General features: G+C 46.0%; 1 protein-coding gene across 3 annotated transcripts in view; it reads right to left on the reverse strand.

Moving 5' to 3' along the window:
• Positions 1-4,159: 4,159 nt before the first annotated feature.
• LOC122742163 (dipeptidase 2-like) overlaps positions 4,160-22,879 on the reverse strand; it is a 39,006-nt gene continuing 20,286 nt past the window's right edge. For all 3 annotated transcript variants that reach the window (XM_043986210.1, XM_043986211.1, XM_043986212.1), the window contains exons 2-12: positions 16,802-16,901; positions 16,347-16,574; positions 15,150-15,276; positions 14,128-14,257; positions 13,287-13,428; positions 12,468-12,537; positions 11,399-11,575; positions 10,658-10,742; positions 10,441-10,516; positions 5,544-5,679; positions 4,160-5,179 (exon numbers count right to left, since the gene is read on the reverse strand). In XM_043986210.1, coding sequence (XP_043842145.1) covers positions 4,979-5,179; positions 5,544-5,679; positions 10,441-10,516; positions 10,658-10,742; positions 11,399-11,575; positions 12,468-12,537; positions 13,287-13,428; positions 14,128-14,257; positions 15,150-15,276; positions 16,347-16,516 — 1,314 coding nt within the window. In that variant the 5' untranslated portion in view covers positions 16,517-16,574; positions 16,802-16,901 and the 3' untranslated portion in view covers positions 4,160-4,978. The remainder of the gene's footprint in view (positions 5,180-5,543; positions 5,680-10,440; positions 10,517-10,657; positions 10,743-11,398; positions 11,576-12,467; positions 12,538-13,286; positions 13,429-14,127; positions 14,258-15,149; positions 15,277-16,346; positions 16,575-16,801; positions 16,902-22,879) is intronic.

The following is a 22,879-nucleotide window of genomic DNA, read 5'->3' on the forward strand; positions in this document are numbered from 1 at the left end:
CTTGGGGGCAACTAGGTGGTGCAGTGGATAAAGCACCTGTCCTGGATTCAGGAGGACCTGAGTTCAAATCCAGCCTCAGACACTTGACACTTACTGTGTGACCCTGGGCAAGTCACTTAACCCTCATTGCCCCTCAAAAAAAAAATCTTCAATCTGCACTCTGTTCATCAGTTCTCCCTTTGGATATGGATAGCATTTTTCATCATGGGTCCTTTGGAATTGTCTTAGATCAGAGTAGCTAAGATTTTCACAGTTGATTAGCCTTATAATATTGCTGTTACCATGTGTAATGTTTCCTGCTTCTGCTCATTTCATTCTGCATCAGTTCATATAAGTCTTCCCAGGTTTTTCTGAAACCATCCTTCTCATTATTTCTTATAGCACAATAGTATTCCATGACAATCATAAACCACAAATTGTTCAGCCATTCTCCAGTGGACAGGCATCCCCATAGTTTCCAATTCTTTGCCACCACAAAAGGAACTGATATAAATATTTTTGTACATATAGGCCCCTTTTCCTTTTTCTTTGATCTCTTTGAGATTCAGACCCAGTAATGGTATTGCTGAGTCAAAAGTTAATGAATGCACAGTTTTATGGCCCTTTGGACATAGTTCAAATTGTTCTCCAAAAAGGATGAACTAATTCACAACTCCACCAACAATGCCTTAATATCCCCACTTTTCCATATCCCCTCCAGCATTTTCCATTTTTCTTTTCTGTCATATTAGCCATTCTGATGGGTGTGAGGTGGGACCTCTGAGTTGTTTTCATTTGCGTTTTTCTAATCAATAGTGATTTAGAAGGGGCAGGTAGGTGGTGCAGTAGATAGAGCACCAGCCCTGGAGTCAGGAGGACCTGAATTCAAATCTGACCCCAGACACTTAACACATACCAGCTGTGTGACCTTGGGCAAGTCACTTAACCCCAATTGCCTCACCAAAAAAAAAAAAATAGTGATTTAGAGCATTTTATGTGATAGCTTTGATTTCTTCTAAAATCTGCCTGTTTATATTCTTTGATCATTTATCAATTGGAGAATGACTTTTATTTTCTATAAATTTGGCTCTATCAAAGAAACTTGCTATAATTTTTTCCCCATTTCCTGCTTTCCTTCTAATTTTGGCTGCACTGGTTTTGTTTGTGCAAAACCTTTTTCATTTCATGTAATCAAAATTGTCCATTTTACTTCCTGCAATCCTCTCTGTCTCTCATTTTGTTCTGCTCCATCTCTGATCTGGCCCTGTATGCCTCTCCTTAATGCATTTTTTTTTTTGCGGGGCAATGGGGGTTAAGTGACTTGCCCAGGGTCACACAGCTAGTAACTGTCAAGTGTCTGAGGCCGGATTTGAACTCAGGTGCTCCTGAATCCAGGGCTGGTGCTTTATCCACTGCGCCACCTAGCCGCCCCTGTTTGCCTCTCCTTAGATCCCCTGGTGGTTTAGATCCCCTGGTGGCTTCCCATTTCTGACCTCTCATTATATTGGTGTCGGACTTTGTTTGGACACAAATTGACTTCAGGCGTACTGCAGCTCAGAACTCCCAAGCACAATGGGTCTACCAGCCTCTGCCTCCCTCAGTAGCAGGAATTACACCCGATCAACTCTTATGGTTTATAAAACCACATGGAGGGACAGCTAGATGGCGCAGTGGATAGAGCACTGGCCCTGGATTCAGGAGGACCTGAGTTCAAATCCAGCCTCAGACACTTAACCCTTACTAGCTGTGTGACCCTGGGCAAGTCACTTAACCCCAATTGCCTCACCAAAACAAACAAATAAACAAAACAAACCCACACAGAGAACATAGGTTTTGGCTATGACCTGGGAAAGTAGATGACTCTAAAGAAGAGAGGGTGGCTGGTTGCTAAGCAGTGGTAGGATCTTGTAATATGCTCAGACCATAGTCGATGTGTTTTGCACATATAATCTCCTGAGAAAGTATTCACTTCTGCTCTCTGCCCCTTTTTACTGGATAAAAAGGCTCAAAAACATAACCAACCTGTGGGTAACCAATAGGAAGTATAGAGGAGAAGTACCCAGCACCCTGGAAAACCACAATCGGCTCATTTTTTCCATCATGAGTTTCTATCCTGATAACATTGGTCCAGTGGCTGTAGAAGATGAGAAATAGCTGGGGTTGTGTCCACAGGCCTGATCCAGAATGAGGAATGGACTTTGGTACTGTTCAGAATGATCAACCACCCACCCAGCAGCACAGAAATGTCTATACTGCACAAAAATCTGTAGCCTTGGGAATGAAAGCACACTTAGAATCTGTTCAGAGTGAGAAGCCAAGTAGAACAGAAGGTTTTGTGCTAGACTTGACATTTCCTTAGGGGTGAACCTTTCCTTTCACCCCAGGAGTCAAAACCTCCCTAAGCTGACTCTGAGGTTGTATATCCTTTCCCTCCCAAGTGTATGGGCCACTCTGATGTCCACTGTGCTGAATGCTCCCCCTGCAGCAGCACCCTCTCTGCAAGTATTCTCCCTGCACTGAGTCCCAGCTCCCTTCTGTCTCCAGTTACGACTCCTGGGCTATTCTAAAGTTGCCCTCATAGGACCCTGGCTGGGAATCTCTGGGCCCCTCAGTGACACAATCCTTCCCTTGTAGGTCCCCCCTCCCCCGTTTGTTAACCTGTTGATCATAATTTATTGTTGAGCCTTTCCTACAGTACATGGGCATGGGGAGAGTAGAGTAGAAATACTTTCCCAAAAGATCCTACCAATTTTCAGTTCCACCAACAATGTATGAGTTTACCAGTTTCTCTACAATCCAGAGTTTTTTTTTTTTTTAAAAGAAATAACTTTTCATTAAAATTTTTTTTTTGTGGGGTTAAGTGATTTGCCCAGGGTCACACAGCTAGTAAGTATTAAGTGTCTGAAACCGGATTTGAATTCAGGTCCTCCTGAATCCAGGGCTGGTGCTTTATCCACTGTACCACCTAACTGCCCCCAAGAAATAACTTTTTTAAAAAATATCTTTTGGTTTTTCACATTGTCTTAGTTTCTCTCACTGTCCTTCCCTCTCCTCTTTCCTGAGAGTCACCTTGGGACTGTTTCTTTGTTTATACCTTATTCATGAGTCTACAAGACTCCCTCTTTCTCTTGCACACATGGTTATCTTAAAACCTATGTGAAGTGACTGCATTTGCTGTGGGGGAGGCAAGGAGAGGTGCTGAGAAGAGGAAAAGAAGGGAGAGACCAGTCAGCTTACAAGAAAGAATCAAACACTTGATGTAGTCAAATTCCAGTATTAGTAGTTTATGGGTCTGACTAGGATTGAAGAGCAAGCTAAAAGGTGGCAGTACCACAGTAGAGTCAAAAGAACAATAGTCTTGGATACAGAAAACCTGAATTTGAATCTCAGTCCTGCCACATATAAACCACATGTCCTTGGGCTTTGCATCTCTGAGCCCATTTTCTTGTCTATAAAACAGTGATTAGGACATTTCTAATTAAATGGAAAGAACGTGAGGCAATAGCTGAGTGAAATAGAGAGTGAAAAGTATACCTGCTCATGGATGGAGATTGCCATTAGTCCTAACCCTGGAAGGTACCCCCAACAAACCATACCCCAAGGGGCACCAGAGTTCCTTCTCTCAATTGTTCCCAAAGGAAGCCCTTGGATGATTGATTATCCAGGTGATTGGACATGAGTGAGCTCAGTGACTTGTGTACAGGAATAGAGATGGGGGATCAGTCAATACCCCAAACCCAGCCTGGCACTGAGAAAGGACTCTGACACAGATTGGGAGGTTCTCTTTTTCCTCCCCATGAGGGGGTGGGGGGGGCTGGGCTTTTCTTTCCCACCACAGTCAGTCTAGAGGAACAAGAATTCCTACAGAAAAGGTAGGGGGACTCACAGTAGAATATTCTTCTTCTCCCTCCCAGATGCCAGGCTGATCTTGCTATATTCCTTATGTAATATCTAGCATATTACATAAGGAAATCCAGTGCCCTGTGCTCCCCTCAGGACCTTGGGTCAAGCCCTGATTCTGTCCCTTTGAGAGACCCTCCCACAAGTCATCCTCATTACCCCCATCCCTAGCCAAAGAGACCCAAGGTCAGTCTGTAGATTAAACCTCAGCACCCCACCACGTACAAGCTAGGAAATAGAAAAGACACATTTTCAAATTATTTCCAATAAGTTTATTCTTATTCATTTGACCTAGGTCAGTGGATAAGGGTTGTTGGGTAGAAGTCAGTGCCCTACCTAATACCAGCAGCCTTTCCAGGGGAAAATTTAGAAATTTTCTCATTGAAATTCAGAACAAGGGGCTAGAAACCTGAGAAGGGAAAAAGGAGGGAGAGAGGACACAGCAAGCCAAAAGATAGACTACTAAGAAGATGCTACGATGCTAAATTTGGGGCTAAAAAAGAAACCACCCTTTACTTTCAAAGCAGAAAGTGAATGTGAATGGGACAAGACTCCATTGAACCCTAAACTGAAGATGGAAGTTCCAGGGATCCAGAGGCATCTGAGTCAGGTCAGAGAAGGTCAGTTTCAGGGGTGAAGGTGACAAGGACTTGAGTCTCCACAGTCCAGCATGGACCCATCAAGAGCTGGATCTCCTGTCTGAATTACTGGCCTTGAGACATCCTTTCCAAGTTGGGGGGTAAGAAGCAGAGAGGGCAGACAAGGTCTGGTTTCCCCTCATCAGACGTGCTGCTGGGCTGGCCCCCCTGAGGTCTCCATTGCTGATTCCCAGCAGATGAGTCTGGTTCTCATGAAAAACCACTGGGAATGTAAGTGACCATTGGAAAGGAAGGCTTGGGGGTGGGGGGAGTCAATGCCTCACAACCTTCTCTGCTGCCTAAAGGGGGCCAGTAACCTAACCATGGAGAGAGGGACACCAGAGTGGGAGAAGAGGATATAGCTGTCCCCCTGGACCAGGCTGGGGTCCATCTCCCAAAGGCCAAAACTGAGGGCTCCAGCTCAGTTCTGAGATAGGCACTGATCTACCCAACCTTTCATCTCAGGGGAAGAGCTGCCCCACTGAGGACATGAGGACAAGGGCAAAGGTGGCGAGGTGCAGGGCTGGGCTCAGGAGGGGCTGCCCATTCCAAAGTGGCTTCAGCGATGCCAGCTGCTGGAAAGTTGAACGGCACTGATTATCTATTGTTACTTCAGAGAGCATGTCTTCGTTGGGACTCTGGTTCTTGCTCTCTTGCCGCACCTGAGGAGTGGCATCATTAAGAGGTGGCAGCCCCCAACATCTCAAGTAGGGTTTGGGGAGGGAATAACATTAGACACAAGCTCTTCTTCCCCCAACAAGAGCAGGTACACCCAGCCCAGAGAAGTAACCTATGACCTACATGCAATGCTATAGTTTGCCGCATTGCGACATAGGATAAGACAGGCTGTTACCTAGGTTCTAGTCCCTGGAAGTGAGTATGAAGCCGGCACCTTTCCCTGTTCCTCCATCCAAAGACATGAGGGAGTAATCCAGCTTTAGGGGAGCCCTTTGTGGGGACGTAATGGGGAGGGTCCCCCTAAACCCATGGAAAGCCAAGATGGCGGCCTTGGCATTCAAACATCACCTGTTCCACTTTCTGAAAGACCCTCAGGAGGTTGTCTCGAAGCAGGCCCTGCAGTTCCTTCTCACTCCAGCCCCGCCTCAGCAACTCTTCAATCAAAGCAGGATATTTGGAGACATCTTCGAGGCCTTGTGGAAACCTGCGAGTGACCAACTTTCACCAACATCTCTATCTGACTTTCGCCCAAGATGAAAAGGGCGTTCACTGTTAGCCCACGTGCTCCTACCTTTCTCTGGATTCCTACAGTTTAACAGATGCTTGCTACTGATTGGCCTTTCCTATAACAGAAGCCTTTCTGAGCAGTGGCCACCTTAGGGCTCATTACACCTTTCCTGGTAGAAACCATTGAGGCAGGTGGATGAAGCCTGGGTAGACCCAGGTTTCACCCCCCTCTTGCCTCATTCCCAAAATTCCCTTCTCTCCAGGGTGACCCAGCCACTTCTCACATTTCCCAGATAAGGAGCAATCCTTTTCCAGGACCTGGGTACCGAGAGCAGGATTGGGGAAGTCTGACCTTTGACCTTCCCATTCTCTCCAGGGTCAGACCTGTCGTGTGAAGCAGAGGACAGACCATTCTCCAGAGTGGCCGCTCACGTCTACATTGCCTATATGCACCATCATCATAATCAATAAACTGTTATTGAGGCTGATTAGGTGAGGTAATTGATGGTACAGTAGTTGGAGTGATGGACCTGGGGTCAGGAAGACTTGAGTTCAACTCCAGCCTCAGTCACTTACTAGCTCTGTGAGCCTGGGCAAAGTCACTTATCCTGTTTGCCTCAGTTTCCTCAACTGTAAAATGGGGGTGATAACCTACATCAAAGAGTTGTTGTGTGGATCAAATGAGATAATTTTTGTTTTTGTTTTTTCAGGGCAATGAGGGTTAAGTGACTTGCCCAGGGTCACACAGTTAGTAAGTGTCAAATGTCTGAGGCCGGATTTGAACTCAGATCATCCTGAATCCAGGGCTGGTGCTTTATCCACTGCACTACCTAGCTGCCCTGATAATATTTGTAAAAAGCATTTAGCCTAGTGCCTGGCCCATAACAAGCACTGGATAAATGATTATTCCCTTCTCCTTCCCTTCCTTGGGGCCTTGTGCTGAGCTTGGGAGGGATGCAGAGAATTAAAGGTGTCACCTTATCCAGCAAGAAGTTTATGCTTTACATCTGTTCTGTGATAGCGATAAACTGGACACTAAGGGGGAGGTATGCCCATCTATAAGGGAATGGCTGAACAAGCTATGGTTTATAAATGTTTTGTTTTGTTTTGTTTTTGTTTGTGGGGCAATGGGGATTAAGTGACTTGCCCAGGGTCACACAGCTAGTAAGCGTCAAGTGTCTGAGGCTGGATTTGAACTCAGGTCCTCCTGAATCCAGGACCAATGCTTTATCCACTGCGCCACCTAGCTGCCCTATGGTTTATAAATGTAATGGGATTGTATTGAGCTGAAAGAAATGATGAAGGGGCTGGTTTCAGAGAAATCTGCGAAAACATCTAGAAACTGATGCAGAGTGAAGTAAGAAGAACCTGGAGGTCAATTTATATAATGGCAAAAATGGGATAAAGACAAACAATTTTAAGAGGCTCAAGAACTCTGATCAACACAACGGCCAGCCATGATTCTGGAAGACCCAAAATTAAACATATTTCTGTGCATGGCCAATGGAAAATTGGGCAGCTAGGTACCACAATGGATAGAGTGCCAAGATTGGAGTCAGGAAAACTCTTCTTCATGAGTTCAAATATGGCCTCAGATACTTACTAGCTGCATGAACCAGGGCAAATCACTTAACCCTGTTTGCCTCAGTTTCCTCATCTGTAAAAATGAGCTGGAGAAGGAAATGGCAAACCCATTTGCCAAAAAACCCCAAATGTAGTCTTGAAGAGTCAGACATCACTGAAAAGACTGAACAACAATGAACGTAGGGATAAGTTTTAATTGACAATGCATATTTATCATGAGTTTTTTCTTTTTTTTTGTCCAAATAGGTATGAAAGGTAGAAAAAAAAAGTGCTTATTTTTTAGAGAAAATAAACCACCTAAATTTTTAAAAAGAAAGCTATAATTTAGCTGGAGAGACATAGACATGAAAAGATAACCAGAATATAAGGCAGTATTGGATCATAGCTGGATTATTGGTACAGCTAATACCTACTTAAAGGAGATCAGAGCCAGGAGAGGCCCCTGTGAGCTGCAGTGATTAGGGAAGGCTGGTAGAAGAAGTGAGGATTCAAAAAGGGTAGGACAAGGAGTGTGAATAAAGGTGTTTGGAAACAACAATAGTCATGACTCACAAAGATGCCATCCTTCATGTTTTCATCACAGCAGTCCCATATTTGAGTAGAGAGGAGTGGGTACATAGGGAAGTAGACAGAGACATGGTTGGAGCCAAACTGTGGAATCTCTTAATATCTAATGAGGAGTTTAGACTTTGCATATTAGGCAATGGGGAATCATGACAGGTTCTTGAGTATGTGAACAGATGGACAGAGTTGGGCTTTTTAATGACTCTGAAGGTGATATGGAGGCACAGAATGGCACATAGATCTATAACCAGGAAAGTTTATGTCTAGAACACATATAACAAACCAGATGTAGGGTACGGAGCATAGAGTAGCCTCAGTTGGGCAAGTGAAAGAAGCAGGATGGGTGGGAGAAGAGTTTGCTCCAACCTGTCCTCTGGTAGTTTTCTCATTTGAGTCATCATCCCTGACAATCAGATGCTAAACTCTATTGTTTCTGATTGTTGATGGAGTCCAAATATTGACAGTGTCTTGTAAATTCAATGCCCTCTAAATTTAGTTCCCTGAGCCATAGCCCTGATTGCCCTGCCCTAGTTGGGGCTCTAGTAGGCTGGATTAAAGGAGGGAGTGGCTATTGGCAGGGAGACTAGTTAGGCATGAATGAATGAGACCCTGCACTAGAGTGACATTGCTATGAAGAGAAATGAGGGATAACAAAAAAGAAAAACCAACAGGGTTGATGAATGACTGGATAGGGGAAGGGGGAGTCATCAGGTATAACTTTTTTTTTTTTTGGTGAGGCAATTAGGGTTAAGCGACTTGCCCAGGGTCACACAGCTAGTAAGTGTTAAGTGTCTGAGGCTGGATTTGAACTGAGGTCCTCCAGACTCCAGGGCCAGTGCTTTATCAACTGCACCACCTAGCTGCCCCCATCAGGTATACCTTAAGGTGAGATATTGTTGACAGAAACAGGGAAGATCAAAAGGGAGCTGGTTTTAGAGAAAAGATGATGAGTTTGGTTTGGCATATGTGGAACTTGAAGCCACAATGGGACATCTCTAGGAAACCTTCCCTAACCCCTCTTAATTCCAGTGCCTTCCTTCTGCTAGTTATTTGTTTTTGTTGGTCAGTCATTTCAGTTGTGTCCAGCTCTCTGTGACCCCATTTGGGGTTTTCTTGACAAGGACACTGGAATGGTTTGCCATTTCCTTCTCCAGCTCATTTTACAGATGAGGGAACTGAAGCAAACAGGGTTAAATGATTTGCCCAGAGTCACACAGCTAGTAAGTGTCTGAGGCCAGATTTAAACTCAGGAAGATGAGTGAGTGTTCCTGATTCTAAGCCCAGGGCTCTATCCACTGAGCCACCGAGCTGCTAGTTATTTATTTAACATTAATTATATAATAACATATAATTACATGATAACATATTATTTTATATATAAGGTATAACGTATTATAGAATAATTATATATTAGCATATATGTATTATATATACTACATGTGATATAATGATATAGTATATATTATATACTATATCATTATATAGCACATAAAGTGTTATATGTGCTATATACAATATAATGATGTGGTATCATATGCTGTGTATACTATATAATTATATAATAATAAGTTAAATCTTATCACGTGGTTATTTATTTAATTCTCATTTAATATTTGTCCTGCATATAACTTGCTTTATATATATTTGTTTGCCAATTGCCTCTCCCATTAGATTATAAACTCCTTGAGGGCAGGGATTATCTTTTCTCTCTTTCTGCTTCCCCTGCATTTAGCACAGTGCCTGGCATTCAGTAAGCAAACTGGAGGAGGGAGAGCAACTGAAATTGAGGAAGAAGTTACCTTTTTGGAGAATCATGAGTGTAAAGGGGATCATTGAAACGGTGGGAATGGATCAGACTGGCAAAAGATAGAGTGTAGAAAAAGGAGAGGGGAAGGCTAAGGCCTGAACTTTGGGTGATCTGAGGGTGTGGGAGAAAATCAAGATGGGAGGAGAACCAAGATAGGACAGTGTCAAAAAGGCAAAGAGGAGAAGAAAAATGTCTAGGAGGAAAGCGAGGGCAACAGTGTGACCTTGTGCAGAGAGAGGCAAAGGAAGGGGTCTCAGAGGATCCCGATCACTGGATGATGACGTCTGGGAGGCACTGGCTGACCACGAGCCCAGAAGTAACACGCGGTTGAATTGAATTTGGAAAGTGACACATGACCTTGGAGAGAGATGTCGTGGTGGAGTGGTGGGGGGAGAGGCCAGATGACAAGTCCAGATGAGCCCTGGCTGGTCCCTCCCGACCCTTAATTCCTAGGTGTCTGAGTTGAGGAGGGAAGGGCTGACAGTGGGCACAGCCTAGTCTTCTGTAGAGTGTGAAACTAAAACAAGTGGGTCAGATGGGATGGGAGCTTGGTGCTCAATGGTACTGGGGCATCACTTTCTGCTGGTTCCCTCCTACCTCTCTGACCGCTCCTTCTCAGTCTCCTTTGCTAGATCCTCCTCCAGATCAAGCCATCTAACAACAGGTGTCCCTCAGGGTTCTATTCTGGGTCTTCTACATCCCCCTGTCCTATTTCACTTGGTGATCTCATCAGCCCCCCAGGATTTAATTACCAATATGTCCCTTCCCTTGTCTGACACTCACTTGCCGACACCATCATAGTCTCCTCCAATCCCCATGAATTCAGCTCCTATAATCTTCTTTATATAATCAAAGTGATCTAAGGAAGAAAGAGGGAAGAGGGAGGTTCACCACCCTCCCTTCCTCCAGGACACACTCATTTCCTTTGTTTTTCTCTCCTCCCACCCACTCCCTCACCCCTAAGGAATAATGTCCATGGCGGGGTGGGGGGGGGCCTCACCTGCTACTGTGGAGATATTGGCCAGCAGGTTACACTGAATCACGCCTACAGACAAGGTCACCATCACAATGCCTCCATTTCTTTTCTGCAGAAACAGACACAGCCCCTCAGAGCAGCCATGAGGTTGCCACTCATGCTTCCTCATTATTCTAGCCTCCTATTCTCCTATAAATGCTTGCAAAGAGCCAAGCTTCCCATGCCCCACTCCCCACCCATCCCCGTCACCCTTCTCTCTCCAAGGGATGGAAACTGAAGCCTGAAGCAGGCCAGAGACCAGAGGAGGGGAAGAGTCTGCAGGCAGCTGGGGGGGATGCTCTTTGGCACTGTCCATCCAACCCGCTCCCTTCACTTAACCCTCTGCACCTCCCTTTCCTCATCTGTAAAATGAAGGGTTGGCATTCCGCTGGCCTCTAAGAAGCCTCCTAACTTTAAGTCCCATGATGGATTGTGATGAGGGGAGAAAACCTACAAACTCAGGCAGAAGTCTGTGCCACATCTCCCTCCTCTCCTATCCCCAGAGCTCCAGGAGAGCTGGAGGCTGGCCACTCCATGGACGGAAGCCTGGTCATCTTGCAGGCCGGCCTGCTATGAACTCAGAGTGTGCCATATGACCCTGAGGCACTTGTGTAACCTGCCCCGGTAAGGATAACCAGGGCTTTGGGGTCTGAGGGAACTCTGGGGATGGGAGGACACGGTCTAAAGTGTCCCGGGCCCCGCGTTTGGCAGGTTATGATGGCTCACCAACTGCTTCAGGAGGCTGTCTGGAACATTCCTTGAGTCATTGCAAATGGAGAAGGCAGATGAGTGAGAGAAGATCACCGGAGCCTGAGAGAAAATCATTGCTTCTCTGGCCGTGGCATCAGACGTGTGGGAGAGGTCCACCATCATGCCCAGACGGTTCATTTCTTTTATCACTTTCTGAGGCATCGGGAAGGAAGCAGGTGGGGTTGGAGAGAGCAAGATGGAGTTAGTTTGGGGCCAAGGAGCTAGGGAATGCCCCCACGAGTGGGTTGTGGTGCCCACTGGGAGATGGTAACCAGGAGGATGGTGGGACCTGGAGACCAGGCCAAGCAAAGATCAGGGAAGGAACTGAGGGCATTTAGCATGAAGGAAAGACTTGCGAGGAGGGAAGGCAACATGATGGCTATCTTCAAGGACTGTCTGTGGGAAGAGGAGCTAACTTTATTCTGCTTGGCCCACAGGGCAGCATTAGAAGTGATGGGTAGAGAGGGCAGCTAGGTGGCATAGTGGATAAAGCACCAGCCCTGGATTCAGGAGGACCTGAGTTCAAATCCAACCTCAGACACTTGACACTTACTAGCTGTGTGACCCTGGGCAAATCACTTAATCCTCATTGTCCCACAAAAAAAAAAAAAAATAAGGGTAGAAAGGGCAGTGAGGAAGATTTCATATTTTTCTTTCTTTCTTTTTTTTTTTTGTGAGGCAATTGGGCTTAAGTGACTTTCCCAGGGTCACACAGCGAGTAAGTGCCAAGTGTCTGAGGCCACATTTGAACTCAGATCCTTCTGACTCCAGGGTCAGTGCTCTATCCACTGCGCCACCTAGGTGCCCCTCAGATTTTTCTTATTAAAAAACTTCCAAACAGGCTTATCTACCTAAAAGTAGAATGAGATGCCTCTAGAAGTTGTGAGTTCCCCATCCCTAAAGATCTTCAGGAAGAAGTTATACACCCATTGGTGGGGGATATCGTAGAAAGGAGCTAGGCTCTGGTATTGGTTGGACTTGAGGTCTCTTCTAACTCTGAGACTCGGTGGGCCCAGCTTCCCACTCCCTTCCTGAGATCTCTTACCTCACCAAAGCCACTTAGTCCTCTCACATGTTCATAAGAGTGATGCAGGCCCATGGTGGAGCTCTGGGCCCTGCAAGATACAGCAGAAGAACAAACAAGCTAAAATTAGATGCAAAGTGAGCATCTCCCAACTTTGAACATCCAACCAATTCCTCTAAAAGAGGAAGGAAGTAGACTAAGATTTTGAAAATCTTCCTAGAACCCAGGGCCAGTGTGGGCAGGGTCTGGGGGAAGAAGCATTGAGCCCCAGGACTCTCTGCCTTGCCTGGTCTTCCCCCACCACCCTCGTGTTGGACTGGACCCAGCACACTCTCCACCTCGGCAGCCCTAAGCCCTGGAAGGAGGCCCATTTTTGCCCCCTCACGTTCTTTAGAATATCCAGGCTCTAGAAGCAGGAGAACAGTTGATAGCATAACAACCACATTGTAAAAATAGAAAATGGCAAAGGGATCAAGAACAATGGTCCGTGCAGTGAGTGACTGTGATTCTGGAGGCTGAATGATAATCTGGGTTACCCACAGACAGAGAAGGGATGGACTCAAAATACTGAACCGGGCACAGTGTCGGGCATGGCCAATGTGGAAATTTGTTTTGCTCAATTACGTATGTTTGTTACAGGGCGTGTGTGTGTGTGTGTGTGTGTGTGTGTGTGTGTGTGTTTAAATTGGGGATAAAAAAATAAAATAAAATAAATTGGGGATAGAGGGTGGGAAGGAGAGAAAGTGGAAGTCTGCTCATTGAAAAATGGAATTTAGTAGGAACCCCCCTGCAAAAACAAAACAAAACAAAACAAAACACCCCAACCTTTATCATCCTTACCAGGGGGTGTTACAGAAGTGTGTCAGAGTCATATAGCGCACGCCTAGTTCATAAAATGCTCTCAAGACGGCCAGGCTTCCATCAATAGAGTGACCACCCTCCACCCCAATCAGGCAAGCCAGCTTCTGGCTCTCCTTCAGCTCTGTGGAAAGGAGAAGGAGCAGTGGGTCCCACAGCAGGGGGTTGCTCTTTTGGCGGGGAGGGGAGCGGAGATGAAAAGAGAGGAGAGGGGAGGGGAGGGAAGGGGAAAGATTCCTTGACCTTCTTCTCAGGCTACTTCAGGCTGCTGCAGCCAGTGGCTGTAAAAAGCCCTCCCTCCACCTTCACCCACCCCAGGGGAGCTGACCCTCCTCTTGGGCAAGATCAGGGACACTAGGGTTTGCTCTTGGAGCCTTCAGAGAAATCATGCCCTCTTTTTTTTTGGAGGGGGGGCAATGAGGGTTAAGTGACTTGCCCAAGGTCACAAAGCTAGTAAGTGTCAAGTGTCTGAGGCTGGATTTGAACTCAGGTCCTCCTGAATCCAGGGCCAGTGCTTTATCCACTGCGCCACCTAGCTGCCCCAAGATCATGCCTGCTTGAATTGATTCTTAGGTTATGCTCCGGCTCCAAGGTGTCCCCCTACCCCGACACTTTTGAGTCAATGTGCATGTATCCTGGGGATCCCTCTGCCCACAGGACTCTCATGTCAGGAACTGGCTGGTGGCATTGCTCAGTCAGAGTAAGAGGCAAAGGGGTTAAAGGTCTGGATGGCTGGGGATTGTTCAGAACTTTGAGCAGAGGCTGCTCAAAGGGTTTGGGTCCCAACCCTTTGCCCCTGCCTCCCACGCCCAAGAGGAGTAACCTTGGGCTGAGGTCACGAACTCCAGTTCCTCATAAGCATTGCACATCCGCTTGATGACATCGATCTGCTCCAGGGTTAGGCGCAAGGCATCTTTGTCCTGAGTTTGGCAGGGGACGTAGGCCGACCAGAACTAGGGGAGGCATGAGACAGCACACTCAGAGCCTGGGATGAGACCTAGAGAACCCTCCCTGAGCCTCATCTCCTTTCTCCCATTCAGCGCCTGGCCTTCAATCTAGAAACTAGTTTGGGGAATGAGGGGATGCGGAAGGATAAGTCAAGACTATAGGGCTGGCTGGGAGTTCAAACTCTCAGGGTTCGAAACCCCTTGAATTCTGATTCCTTCCAACTCCAAAATTAAATCTATGATTCTCCTCTCTTTATGGGGTCAGTAACCATTTCCTCATCGCAACTCACATGGGCAGCACTTTGGTTCTAGTCCTTGCTTGTCACTATTGCTGTGGCCTGACATCCCTGCCTCAAATTTCTACCTACTCCCATCCGTCCCCCACAAAGCTGTCAAAGCTCAGATCTGGCCATGTCACCCCTCTACTAAAAAAAATTTTTAAATCCAGTGACGCTCTTTTGTTTCTAGGATGAAATAGAAATCTCCCTGTTTAGCTTCACAACCTAGCCCCAATTTTGATTACATAAAATTTAAAAGTTTTTGCACAGATAAAATAAATGCAACTAAAATTAGAAGAGAAGTGGGAAATTGGGGAGGGTCTTTTTAGCAAGTTTCTCTGATAAAAATCTCATTTCTAAGATACGTGGGGAACTGAGTCAAAATTACACACACAAAAAAGGCCATTTTCCAAGTGATATATTGTCAAAGGACATGAATAGGCAGTTTTCAGGGGAAGAAATCCAAGTTATCAATAGCCGTAATCAATAGCGCTCTAAACCAGTAATAATTAGAGAAATGCAAATTAAAACAGCCATGAGAATTCCATGAACAGGCGTATATTAAACAGCTATTGTGTGCTGGATAGTGAGTGAGGAGGGATGGGGGATGGAGGTGATACCTGGGCTCCCACCATCCCTGCCTGAAGCTTCTGGATGTTGGTTTGGCTCTTGTTGAAAGTTCTCAAGTCGAGGTACTTGAGTTTATTCTGATGAAACCATCTCAGAATTCCCGGTAAGTCATTGTGGCTGTAGGAGAGAGTTAGGATCAGGGGCAGGGCATAAAGGGCAAGAGCCAAGGTCAGAGAGAGCGCTCAGGGCAGGAGACCCGCGGGGTCAAGGGAAGGAGGAGAACTGAAGGCAGGAGTCAGGGTCAAAGGTCAGGGACCTGGGAGAAGGGAGAGCTGGGGAGGGAGAGAGGTCAAGGATCAAGGTCAGGGAGGGCTGAGGAGAGAGATGAAGGATCCTCTGGCAGGAAGACCCAGAGTTGCTTGAATGCAGTGATTGATAAGGTGCCCTGGAGCAGGGTTTCTTAAACTTTTTCCACTCATGACCCCTTTTCACCTGAGACTATACTTGGTATCTAGGCATATAAAATAGGTATACATAACCTTTTACTGTTGCCAAATTTTTCACACTGCCCCCCATATTCAGTTACCGACCCTATATGGGGTTGAGACCCCCCACCCAGTTTAAGAAGCTTTGCCCTTAGAGAAGCAGTGTGGGCGATTAGGAAAAGGGGTTCAAATCCTGGCACTGACATTTCCAAGATGGAAGAAGTCACTTTATGTCTCCGATCTTTGGTTTTCTCATCCATAAAACAAGGATAATGAAAATAATAACAGCTAGCATCTATTAATTGCTAGAAGTTTTGCAAAGCGCTCAATACTTGTTATCTCATGTGACCCTCAAAACAACTGTATGGGGTCCATTTCAGAGATGAGGAAACTGAGGCAAGCAGAGGGTCAGTGACTTGCCCAGGGTTACACAGCCAGTAAGCATCTGAGGCCACATTTGAACTCAGGTCTTCCTGACCCCCCCAAGTCCAATGCTACAGCTCATCTAGCTAGCTCCAAAATGAGGCCAGGCCTCCTCAACTCGCTTCCTTCGACTTGCTACAGAAATGTGAGCTCTTGTTGGAGAAGGAACAGCACCCTGACCTTGGGTCACTCTGAGCTCTTTGTCCCAGTCCAGCCCTTGGTGGGGCAGGGGCAGGGGGCAAGGGGCAGAATAAAGACCCACCCGTTGTCAGGGAGACCAGATCTCAGCATTGCTTTGCCCTTGGTGCCCAGGAGGGTCCAGGCTGGAAAGGTACGCACCCATCGATGAGCGGGTAGGCTCTCATGAGGGCCTGGGCCCTCTCTCTTAGCTCAGAGTCATGGCTGGGGGCCATGCCCACCCTGAGGAGAAGCAGCAGCAGCAGCAGCCTCCATGCCTTCTCTGTGCCCAGAAAGGTGCCCTCTAAAGCCAGGGGAGGCATCAGCCGCATGTTGTGCAGAGGGATCGATCCAGAGGTCCTAGCCTGAGGGTGGGAGGTGCAGGAGATGCTGGAAACACACACAAAACCAAAAGGCAATAACTTCCCAGCAGGCCCTGGGGCGGAGTCACACAGCACTCTGGTGACTTCCTGGGGCCTGGGGGAGGTGGGCGGGGCAGGCAGGGGGCAGCTCTGCCTGGGCACAGAGGAAGCTGCCTTCCAGGTCCTGCCCGCCTCCCTGTGGTGGAGTCCTGTCTCCTCTGCAGCTAACTCCTCTGTATCTCGCGTGAAACTTACCAGAAAGTGGAGGCGTAGCAGAGACCACAAGGAGACAGTGGGGAGGCCTGGGCTCAGCTTCCAGCCCCCGACTCCCTCAGCTGCGTCTCAGCTTCCTTGCCTGAAAAAGCAAGGGAGTCGCATGGGATGGCCCCACCCGGTTCTGTGGTTCCATGACTTCCTGGGCCCCTGGACCCTCATCTCAAATGGGCCCCACCACCGAGGAGCCCAAACCCAGGCACCTCTCGAAGGGGGGAGGGTAGACTCACCTTAGGTGAGTCAGCCTCAGTTTCCATCTTTTCTTTCCTTTTTTTTTTTTTGGGTGGGGCAGTGAGGGTTAAGTGACTTGCCCAAGGTCACACAGCTAGTAAGTGTCAAGAGTCTGAGGCTGGATTTGAACTCAGGTCCTCCTGAATCAGAGCTGCTGCTTTATCCACTGTGCTACCTAGCCCCCCCCCCCCAGTTTCCATCTTTTCAAAATGAGAGAGGAGGAAATAAACAAACTGTAAGGGCCCAGGGTTCTAGTGCTGATGCTTCTGGGGGTGAGTGGGAGGTGAGGGAAGCCCTTCTCAATGAGTGACAGAGGGTTGGAGTGGATGTAATGATGGGGCTGAAGAACATGACCCCCGAAGTCCCATCCTGCTGGAGAGGCCATGAGATAGGAGGTTTGGGGGGGAGGGGTCACTGAACCAAGCCCTCTCATTTGACAGATGAGGAAGTGAGGGAGGCTTAGAGAAGTTAAGATTCGCCCAGCATCACACAGCTTGTGTCTAAAGTGGGATTTGTATACAGATTCTTTCTGACTCCAAGTCCAGCACTGGACCTCATATATACTCTTGGTAGTTCATCTATTCAGTTCCAGTAACCTAGCTCCCCACTGCGCATTCCCCAGCTGGTCCTTGAGTCTTGATTCTATTCTGCAAGAGGTGAGAACCTGCCTAAAATACCCGAAGACACAGACAATGCAGCCTCTGCCCCTTTCATATGCAGACCCAGGTGAGTTAAGGCAGCCCCAGTAGAAAGCCTTCCACCCCACCCCAGATGTTTTTGTGGGAATGCAGCTCACCTCACATCAGGCTGCTCTGTGTCCACTGAGCTCTCCCCAGATCAATGTACTTGCTCATCATCACCACCTCTGAGGTCCACCCACAATGACCAATCACCAAAGTCACAAGCTGAGTCTTACCCTTCCTCCACGTCAGTTCCTTCCTTTTCTCCCCCCTGCCCCCATGCCAATGTTTCCTAGTACCTATCTCCCCTCTGGGCCTGCCGGATCCCTACCATCCATCCTGCCGGCCCTGCTCACCCTCTAAGAGTCTGGTCTGAGACTCAAAGGTCAGAGGGCTACTCTCTCAGAAGGTCACCCTGGGTACCACAGTTACATCCTGTCCTGTGTGTTTCACCAGTGTCCTGTACCTCTACCCCCTGGTGCTGAAGGGCGAGGCCCCTGGGAGTCAGATGGCTTTGGATGGAAGTCCAGGCCCCTCTTGAGCCTGTGACCTCTGGTTCTAGGCATGGGGAGCGGTTGGAGGTGGGGGCGGGGTGTGCTAAAACAGTGTTCCGTACAGCTAACTAAGAGCCTGGGAGAACTTTAGCTCTGTGCAGGATCTCAGGAGTAATCTGGCCCAGTCCATGCCTGGAAAAGAATGACCTCTCTAATATTCTAGACAAATGATCATCTAACTTCTGCCTAAAGACCTCTGGTGAGGGAAAACCCATTTTTTCTCTTAGGCAGCTGGGTAGTATAGTGGCTAGAGTGGAAATGTCTGTTCAAATCATACTTCAGCTACTTCTTCACTGTGTGGCTTCACCTAGCTCTGCCTCAGTTTCATCATCTATAAAATGAGGATAAATAATAGCACCTCCCTCCCAGGGTGGTTGTGAAGACCAAATGAGATCACAAACCTTAAGTACTATGTAAATGCTAGTGATTGTTAATTATTATTATCATTATTAATCACCTTCTTAGGTAGCCCACTCTGTATGACCTCAATTATTAGGAAACTTTTTGCTACAGCAGGCTTCGATCTGCTTCACCCTAATTCCCATGTGGTGCTCCACCCTCTGAGGCTAACAAGAGCAAATGGAATCCATTTTCCAGGTGACAGCCCTGTAAATACTTAAAGACATCTATCATATCCCACTTAAGTCATGAGTATCTGAAACACAACCCCAAGGTGGATTAATAATAACAAGTACTTAAATAGTGTGTTAAGTTTGGCAAAGCACTTTCCAAATATCTTTTTATCCTCACAAAAATCCCAGAAGCTAGGTGCTATTATTTTACAGATGGGGAAACTGAGGCAGTCTGGTCCAATCACTTTTGACAAGGTCAGACAGCTAGGAAGTAGCGGAGGCAGAATTTGAAGGCAAATTTTCCCGACTCTGGGTCTACTCCCCTATCCATTGTGCCACCTGTGTCCCTCATTCTGGATCACAGAAAGGGAATTTAGAGGCCAAGCCATTTCCCTCATTTTCCTATTAAGACACTGAGAAACAGAGGATTCAGAGGGGTAGGCAGATCTTGTACATCAAATTTGATCCTTGTCCCCAGAGTGGATCAATATTTAACAACCAGATCTCTGAAAGCCAGGAATCACATTTTTCCCCCATTTTATTTTATTTTTAACAAAAGTATTTTATTATTTTTCAGTTACATGTTTTTGTTTCTTTTTTTCCAGGGCAATGAGGGTTAAGTGACTTGCCCAGGGTCACACAGCTAGTAAGTGTCAAGTGTCTGAGGCCAGATTTGAACTCAGGTCTTCCTGAATCCAGGACCCGTGCTTTATCCACTATGCCACCTAGCTGCCCTTCCAGTTACATGTAAGGATAATTTTCAACATTTGTTTTCATGGATTTTTTCCCCCATTAAAAAAAAATTATTGGGCAGTGTGACCCTGGGCAAGTCACTTAACCCCAATTGCCTCACCAAAAAAAAAAATTGTTTTCTTTTCTTTTTCTTTTTCTTTTTTTTTGCAGGGCAATGAGGGTTAAGTGACTTGCCCAGGGTCACACAGCTAGTAAGTGTCAAGTGTCTGAGGCTGGATTTGAACTCAGGTCCTCCTGAATCCAGGGCTGGTGCTTCTTTATCCATGGTGCCACCTAGCTGCCCCCAAAATTGTTTTATTTTCAGTTCACAGAACAAAACAAGCATTTACATAACACCAGATGATAAAAAAGATGACTGAAATTGAAACTGCAAATCTACCATGTACAACTATTCCCTCCAAATATATAACAAAGCTATCATGGAAATGTCTTTTTTTTCCTTTTTTTCTTCCTTCCCCCCCTCCCCTCTAGAGATGGCTGCCATTAGATACAGATAGATAGATGCAAAATTATTCTATACATACTTCTATTTCTCAGCTCTTTATCTGGATGAAGATAACATCTTTCTTCATGTTATTTTTATTTCTAATTTGTGCATTTATAATAGTCAAAATGACTTAGTGTTTCAAAGTTGTTGAGCTAAGACCACTGAGCCCATCATTTCTTATAGTACAGTAGTATTTCCCAAGAGTCACATTCTAACAACTGCTATGCTAACAAGTACATTAAGCCAGGCTAAGCACTGGGGATACCACAAAAAAAAAAAAAAAAGGTAAAAACCAAGGATCTTCCAGTTTAATGGGAAGACAACATATAAAGACTCATGTACAAACAAGATATAAACAAGATAGATTGAAATTTATCTCAGACGGAAGGAGGCATGAGCATTAAGCAGGACTAGGAGGGGCCTTTTGCAGGAAGTGAGATTTTAGGGGGGACCTGAAGGAATCCAGGGAAGCCATGAGGCAGAGGTGAGGAGAGAATTTTCCAGGCCTGGGGGAGAGCCAGTGAAAAGCATGGAGTCAGGTTCAGAGTAATTTGTGGTTCGTAAGGTGTACAAAAGGGTGACTAGGCAGTGCAGTGGTTAGAGCGTTGGGCCTGGAGTCAGGAAGACCTGAGTTCAAATACATTCTTAGATACTTCTTAGCTGTGTGACCCTGAGCAAGTCACTTAACCCCAACTGCCTTAAACATACAAGGCCATCGCCAGTCGTCCTGATATATAGCTGGCCACTGAACCCAGGTGGCTCTGGAGAAGAGAATGAGGCTGGTGGCCTTGCACAGCCCTCCCTCACTTCAATCCAACTCACTGCAAGTCATGATATCACCCTGATGTCATGGTCCTCTTTGATAACCAAGGACAAACAACAGTAACAAACCCTTGAAGGTCGAATCAACAGGACTTGGTGACTGATTCAATGTGTAGAGCGAGTGTAAGATATGAAGAGGACACCTAGGCTATGAATCTCAGTGACTGTAGTAGGAAAATTAGGAAGAGGGGAAGGTTTGGGGTGGGGGGGCAAGATAACAAGTCCAGTTTGTCAGTTTCAGACAAGATAACGGTAAGGTGGCATAGGGGCAAAAACAGTAACCTTGAGATTAGGATAGACCTGGGCTAGAATCCTATCCCTGGCACTTGAAACTGTTGAGGGCAAATCACTTTATTCATCTGAGCCTCGGTTTTCTCAAGCTTTTCTGCAAAATGGGGCTAGTAATGAATGCAAGCACTACCAAGTTCCACGAGGTCAGGTTGTGGGGAAGGTACTTTGTAAACCTTAGATTCAAGTCAACATCATTTGCTAATTGCTTATGGTGTCTTTTTTCAGCTCAGAAATCTATGATCCCATGGACAAAGCACAGTGCTAGGTGCTGGAAATACAAAGACAAAATGGAAAATAGTTCCTACCCTCAAGGAGTTTATATCCTACTAGACGGCCACCATGTTTTCATAGATAAAATAAAGTTCTGTAAAATGGGCCATTTCTCAGTTCATGTATAAAATGAGCATCCTTCAACTCTATGTAGATAAAGAAGAAATTTTGGGGGGTCACATACCTTCCCCTTTCCTCATACTTTATGTCTGAGTCTTAGTTCTACCATTAACTTACTGTTTTGTTTTTGTTTTGGGGGAGGTTTTGGGGGGGCAATGGGGTTTAAGTGACTTGCCCAGGGTCACACAGCTAGTAAGTGTCAAGTGTCTGAGGCCCGATTTGAACTCAGGTCCTCCTGAATCCAGGGCTGGTGCTTTATCCACTGCACCACCTAGTTGCCCCCATTAACTTACTGTTAACTTTGGGTAAGTCACTTCCCCTTTGGAGACTTCAGTTTCCTCATCTGTAAAATGGGGGAGTTTGAACAAGATGATCTCTAGGGTCTTTTCTGGCTCTATGTTCTGCCAATCTCTGAAGAGGACTTACCTTTGTTATCACAGTATCTTCAATGATTGATTGAATGAATGAATGAATAATGAAAAAGCACTTCATTAAGGTGCATACTCCCTGCCAGGCAGAGAGAAGGACACTGAGACACAAAAAGAGTGAGTCCTTGAATTAACCCTTTAATTATATTAAGCATCCATTAAGGAGAATGTCAGAAAAGGGAAGAATATATGTGACAAAAAAAATGTCCTCTTTTAGCTATGTAGCGATTGCTCCTTCCAGCAGCATCAATGTGCTATGTGATTAGGACACTGAAACTGAAATTAAAAGACCTCAAATCCCATCTTTCACACTAGCTAGTTGTGTGACCTTGGGTAAGTCATTTCATTTTTTCTCAGTTCAAATTTCTCCATCTGTGTGACCTTGGGTAAGTCATTTCATTTTCCCTCCGTTCAAATTTCTCCATCTGAAACATATTGAACTATAAAAAGGAACATACATTAGGAATTCAGAGAAGGAGAGGAAGACACCTATCTTTAGGATGACCTCAACAGAATCTAAGTGAAAATAATGCTACAAGGTGGTCAAGGTCATAATATTTATATAACAGCCAATCTTGGTCCCAGAGAACAGAGGATGAAGTGTGATTTTCCTTCACTTGGTAGAGAGGTGGAGAACTTACGAGAATGAAGTGTTTAGTAAAAAGTCAGGAACAGTTCAATTGAACCTCAATTGTGTTTAGGAAAAGGAAGGGGGGGCAGATGTTGAGCAAACATCTGGGGAAATACAGCAAGGCACCTGCCAGAAATCTAACAGGGTGGTAGAGACTCAGGAAAAGATCATGGAAGAGAGTTATTTGTAAATATACACATGTTGGGAAACCACCTTAATGA

Source organism: Dromiciops gliroides, chromosome 2 (genome assembly GCF_019393635.1).
Source record: "Dromiciops gliroides isolate mDroGli1 chromosome 2, mDroGli1.pri, whole genome shotgun sequence".
In the NCBI taxonomy this organism is placed as follows: Eukaryota; Metazoa; Chordata; class Mammalia; order Microbiotheria; family Microbiotheriidae; genus Dromiciops; species Dromiciops gliroides.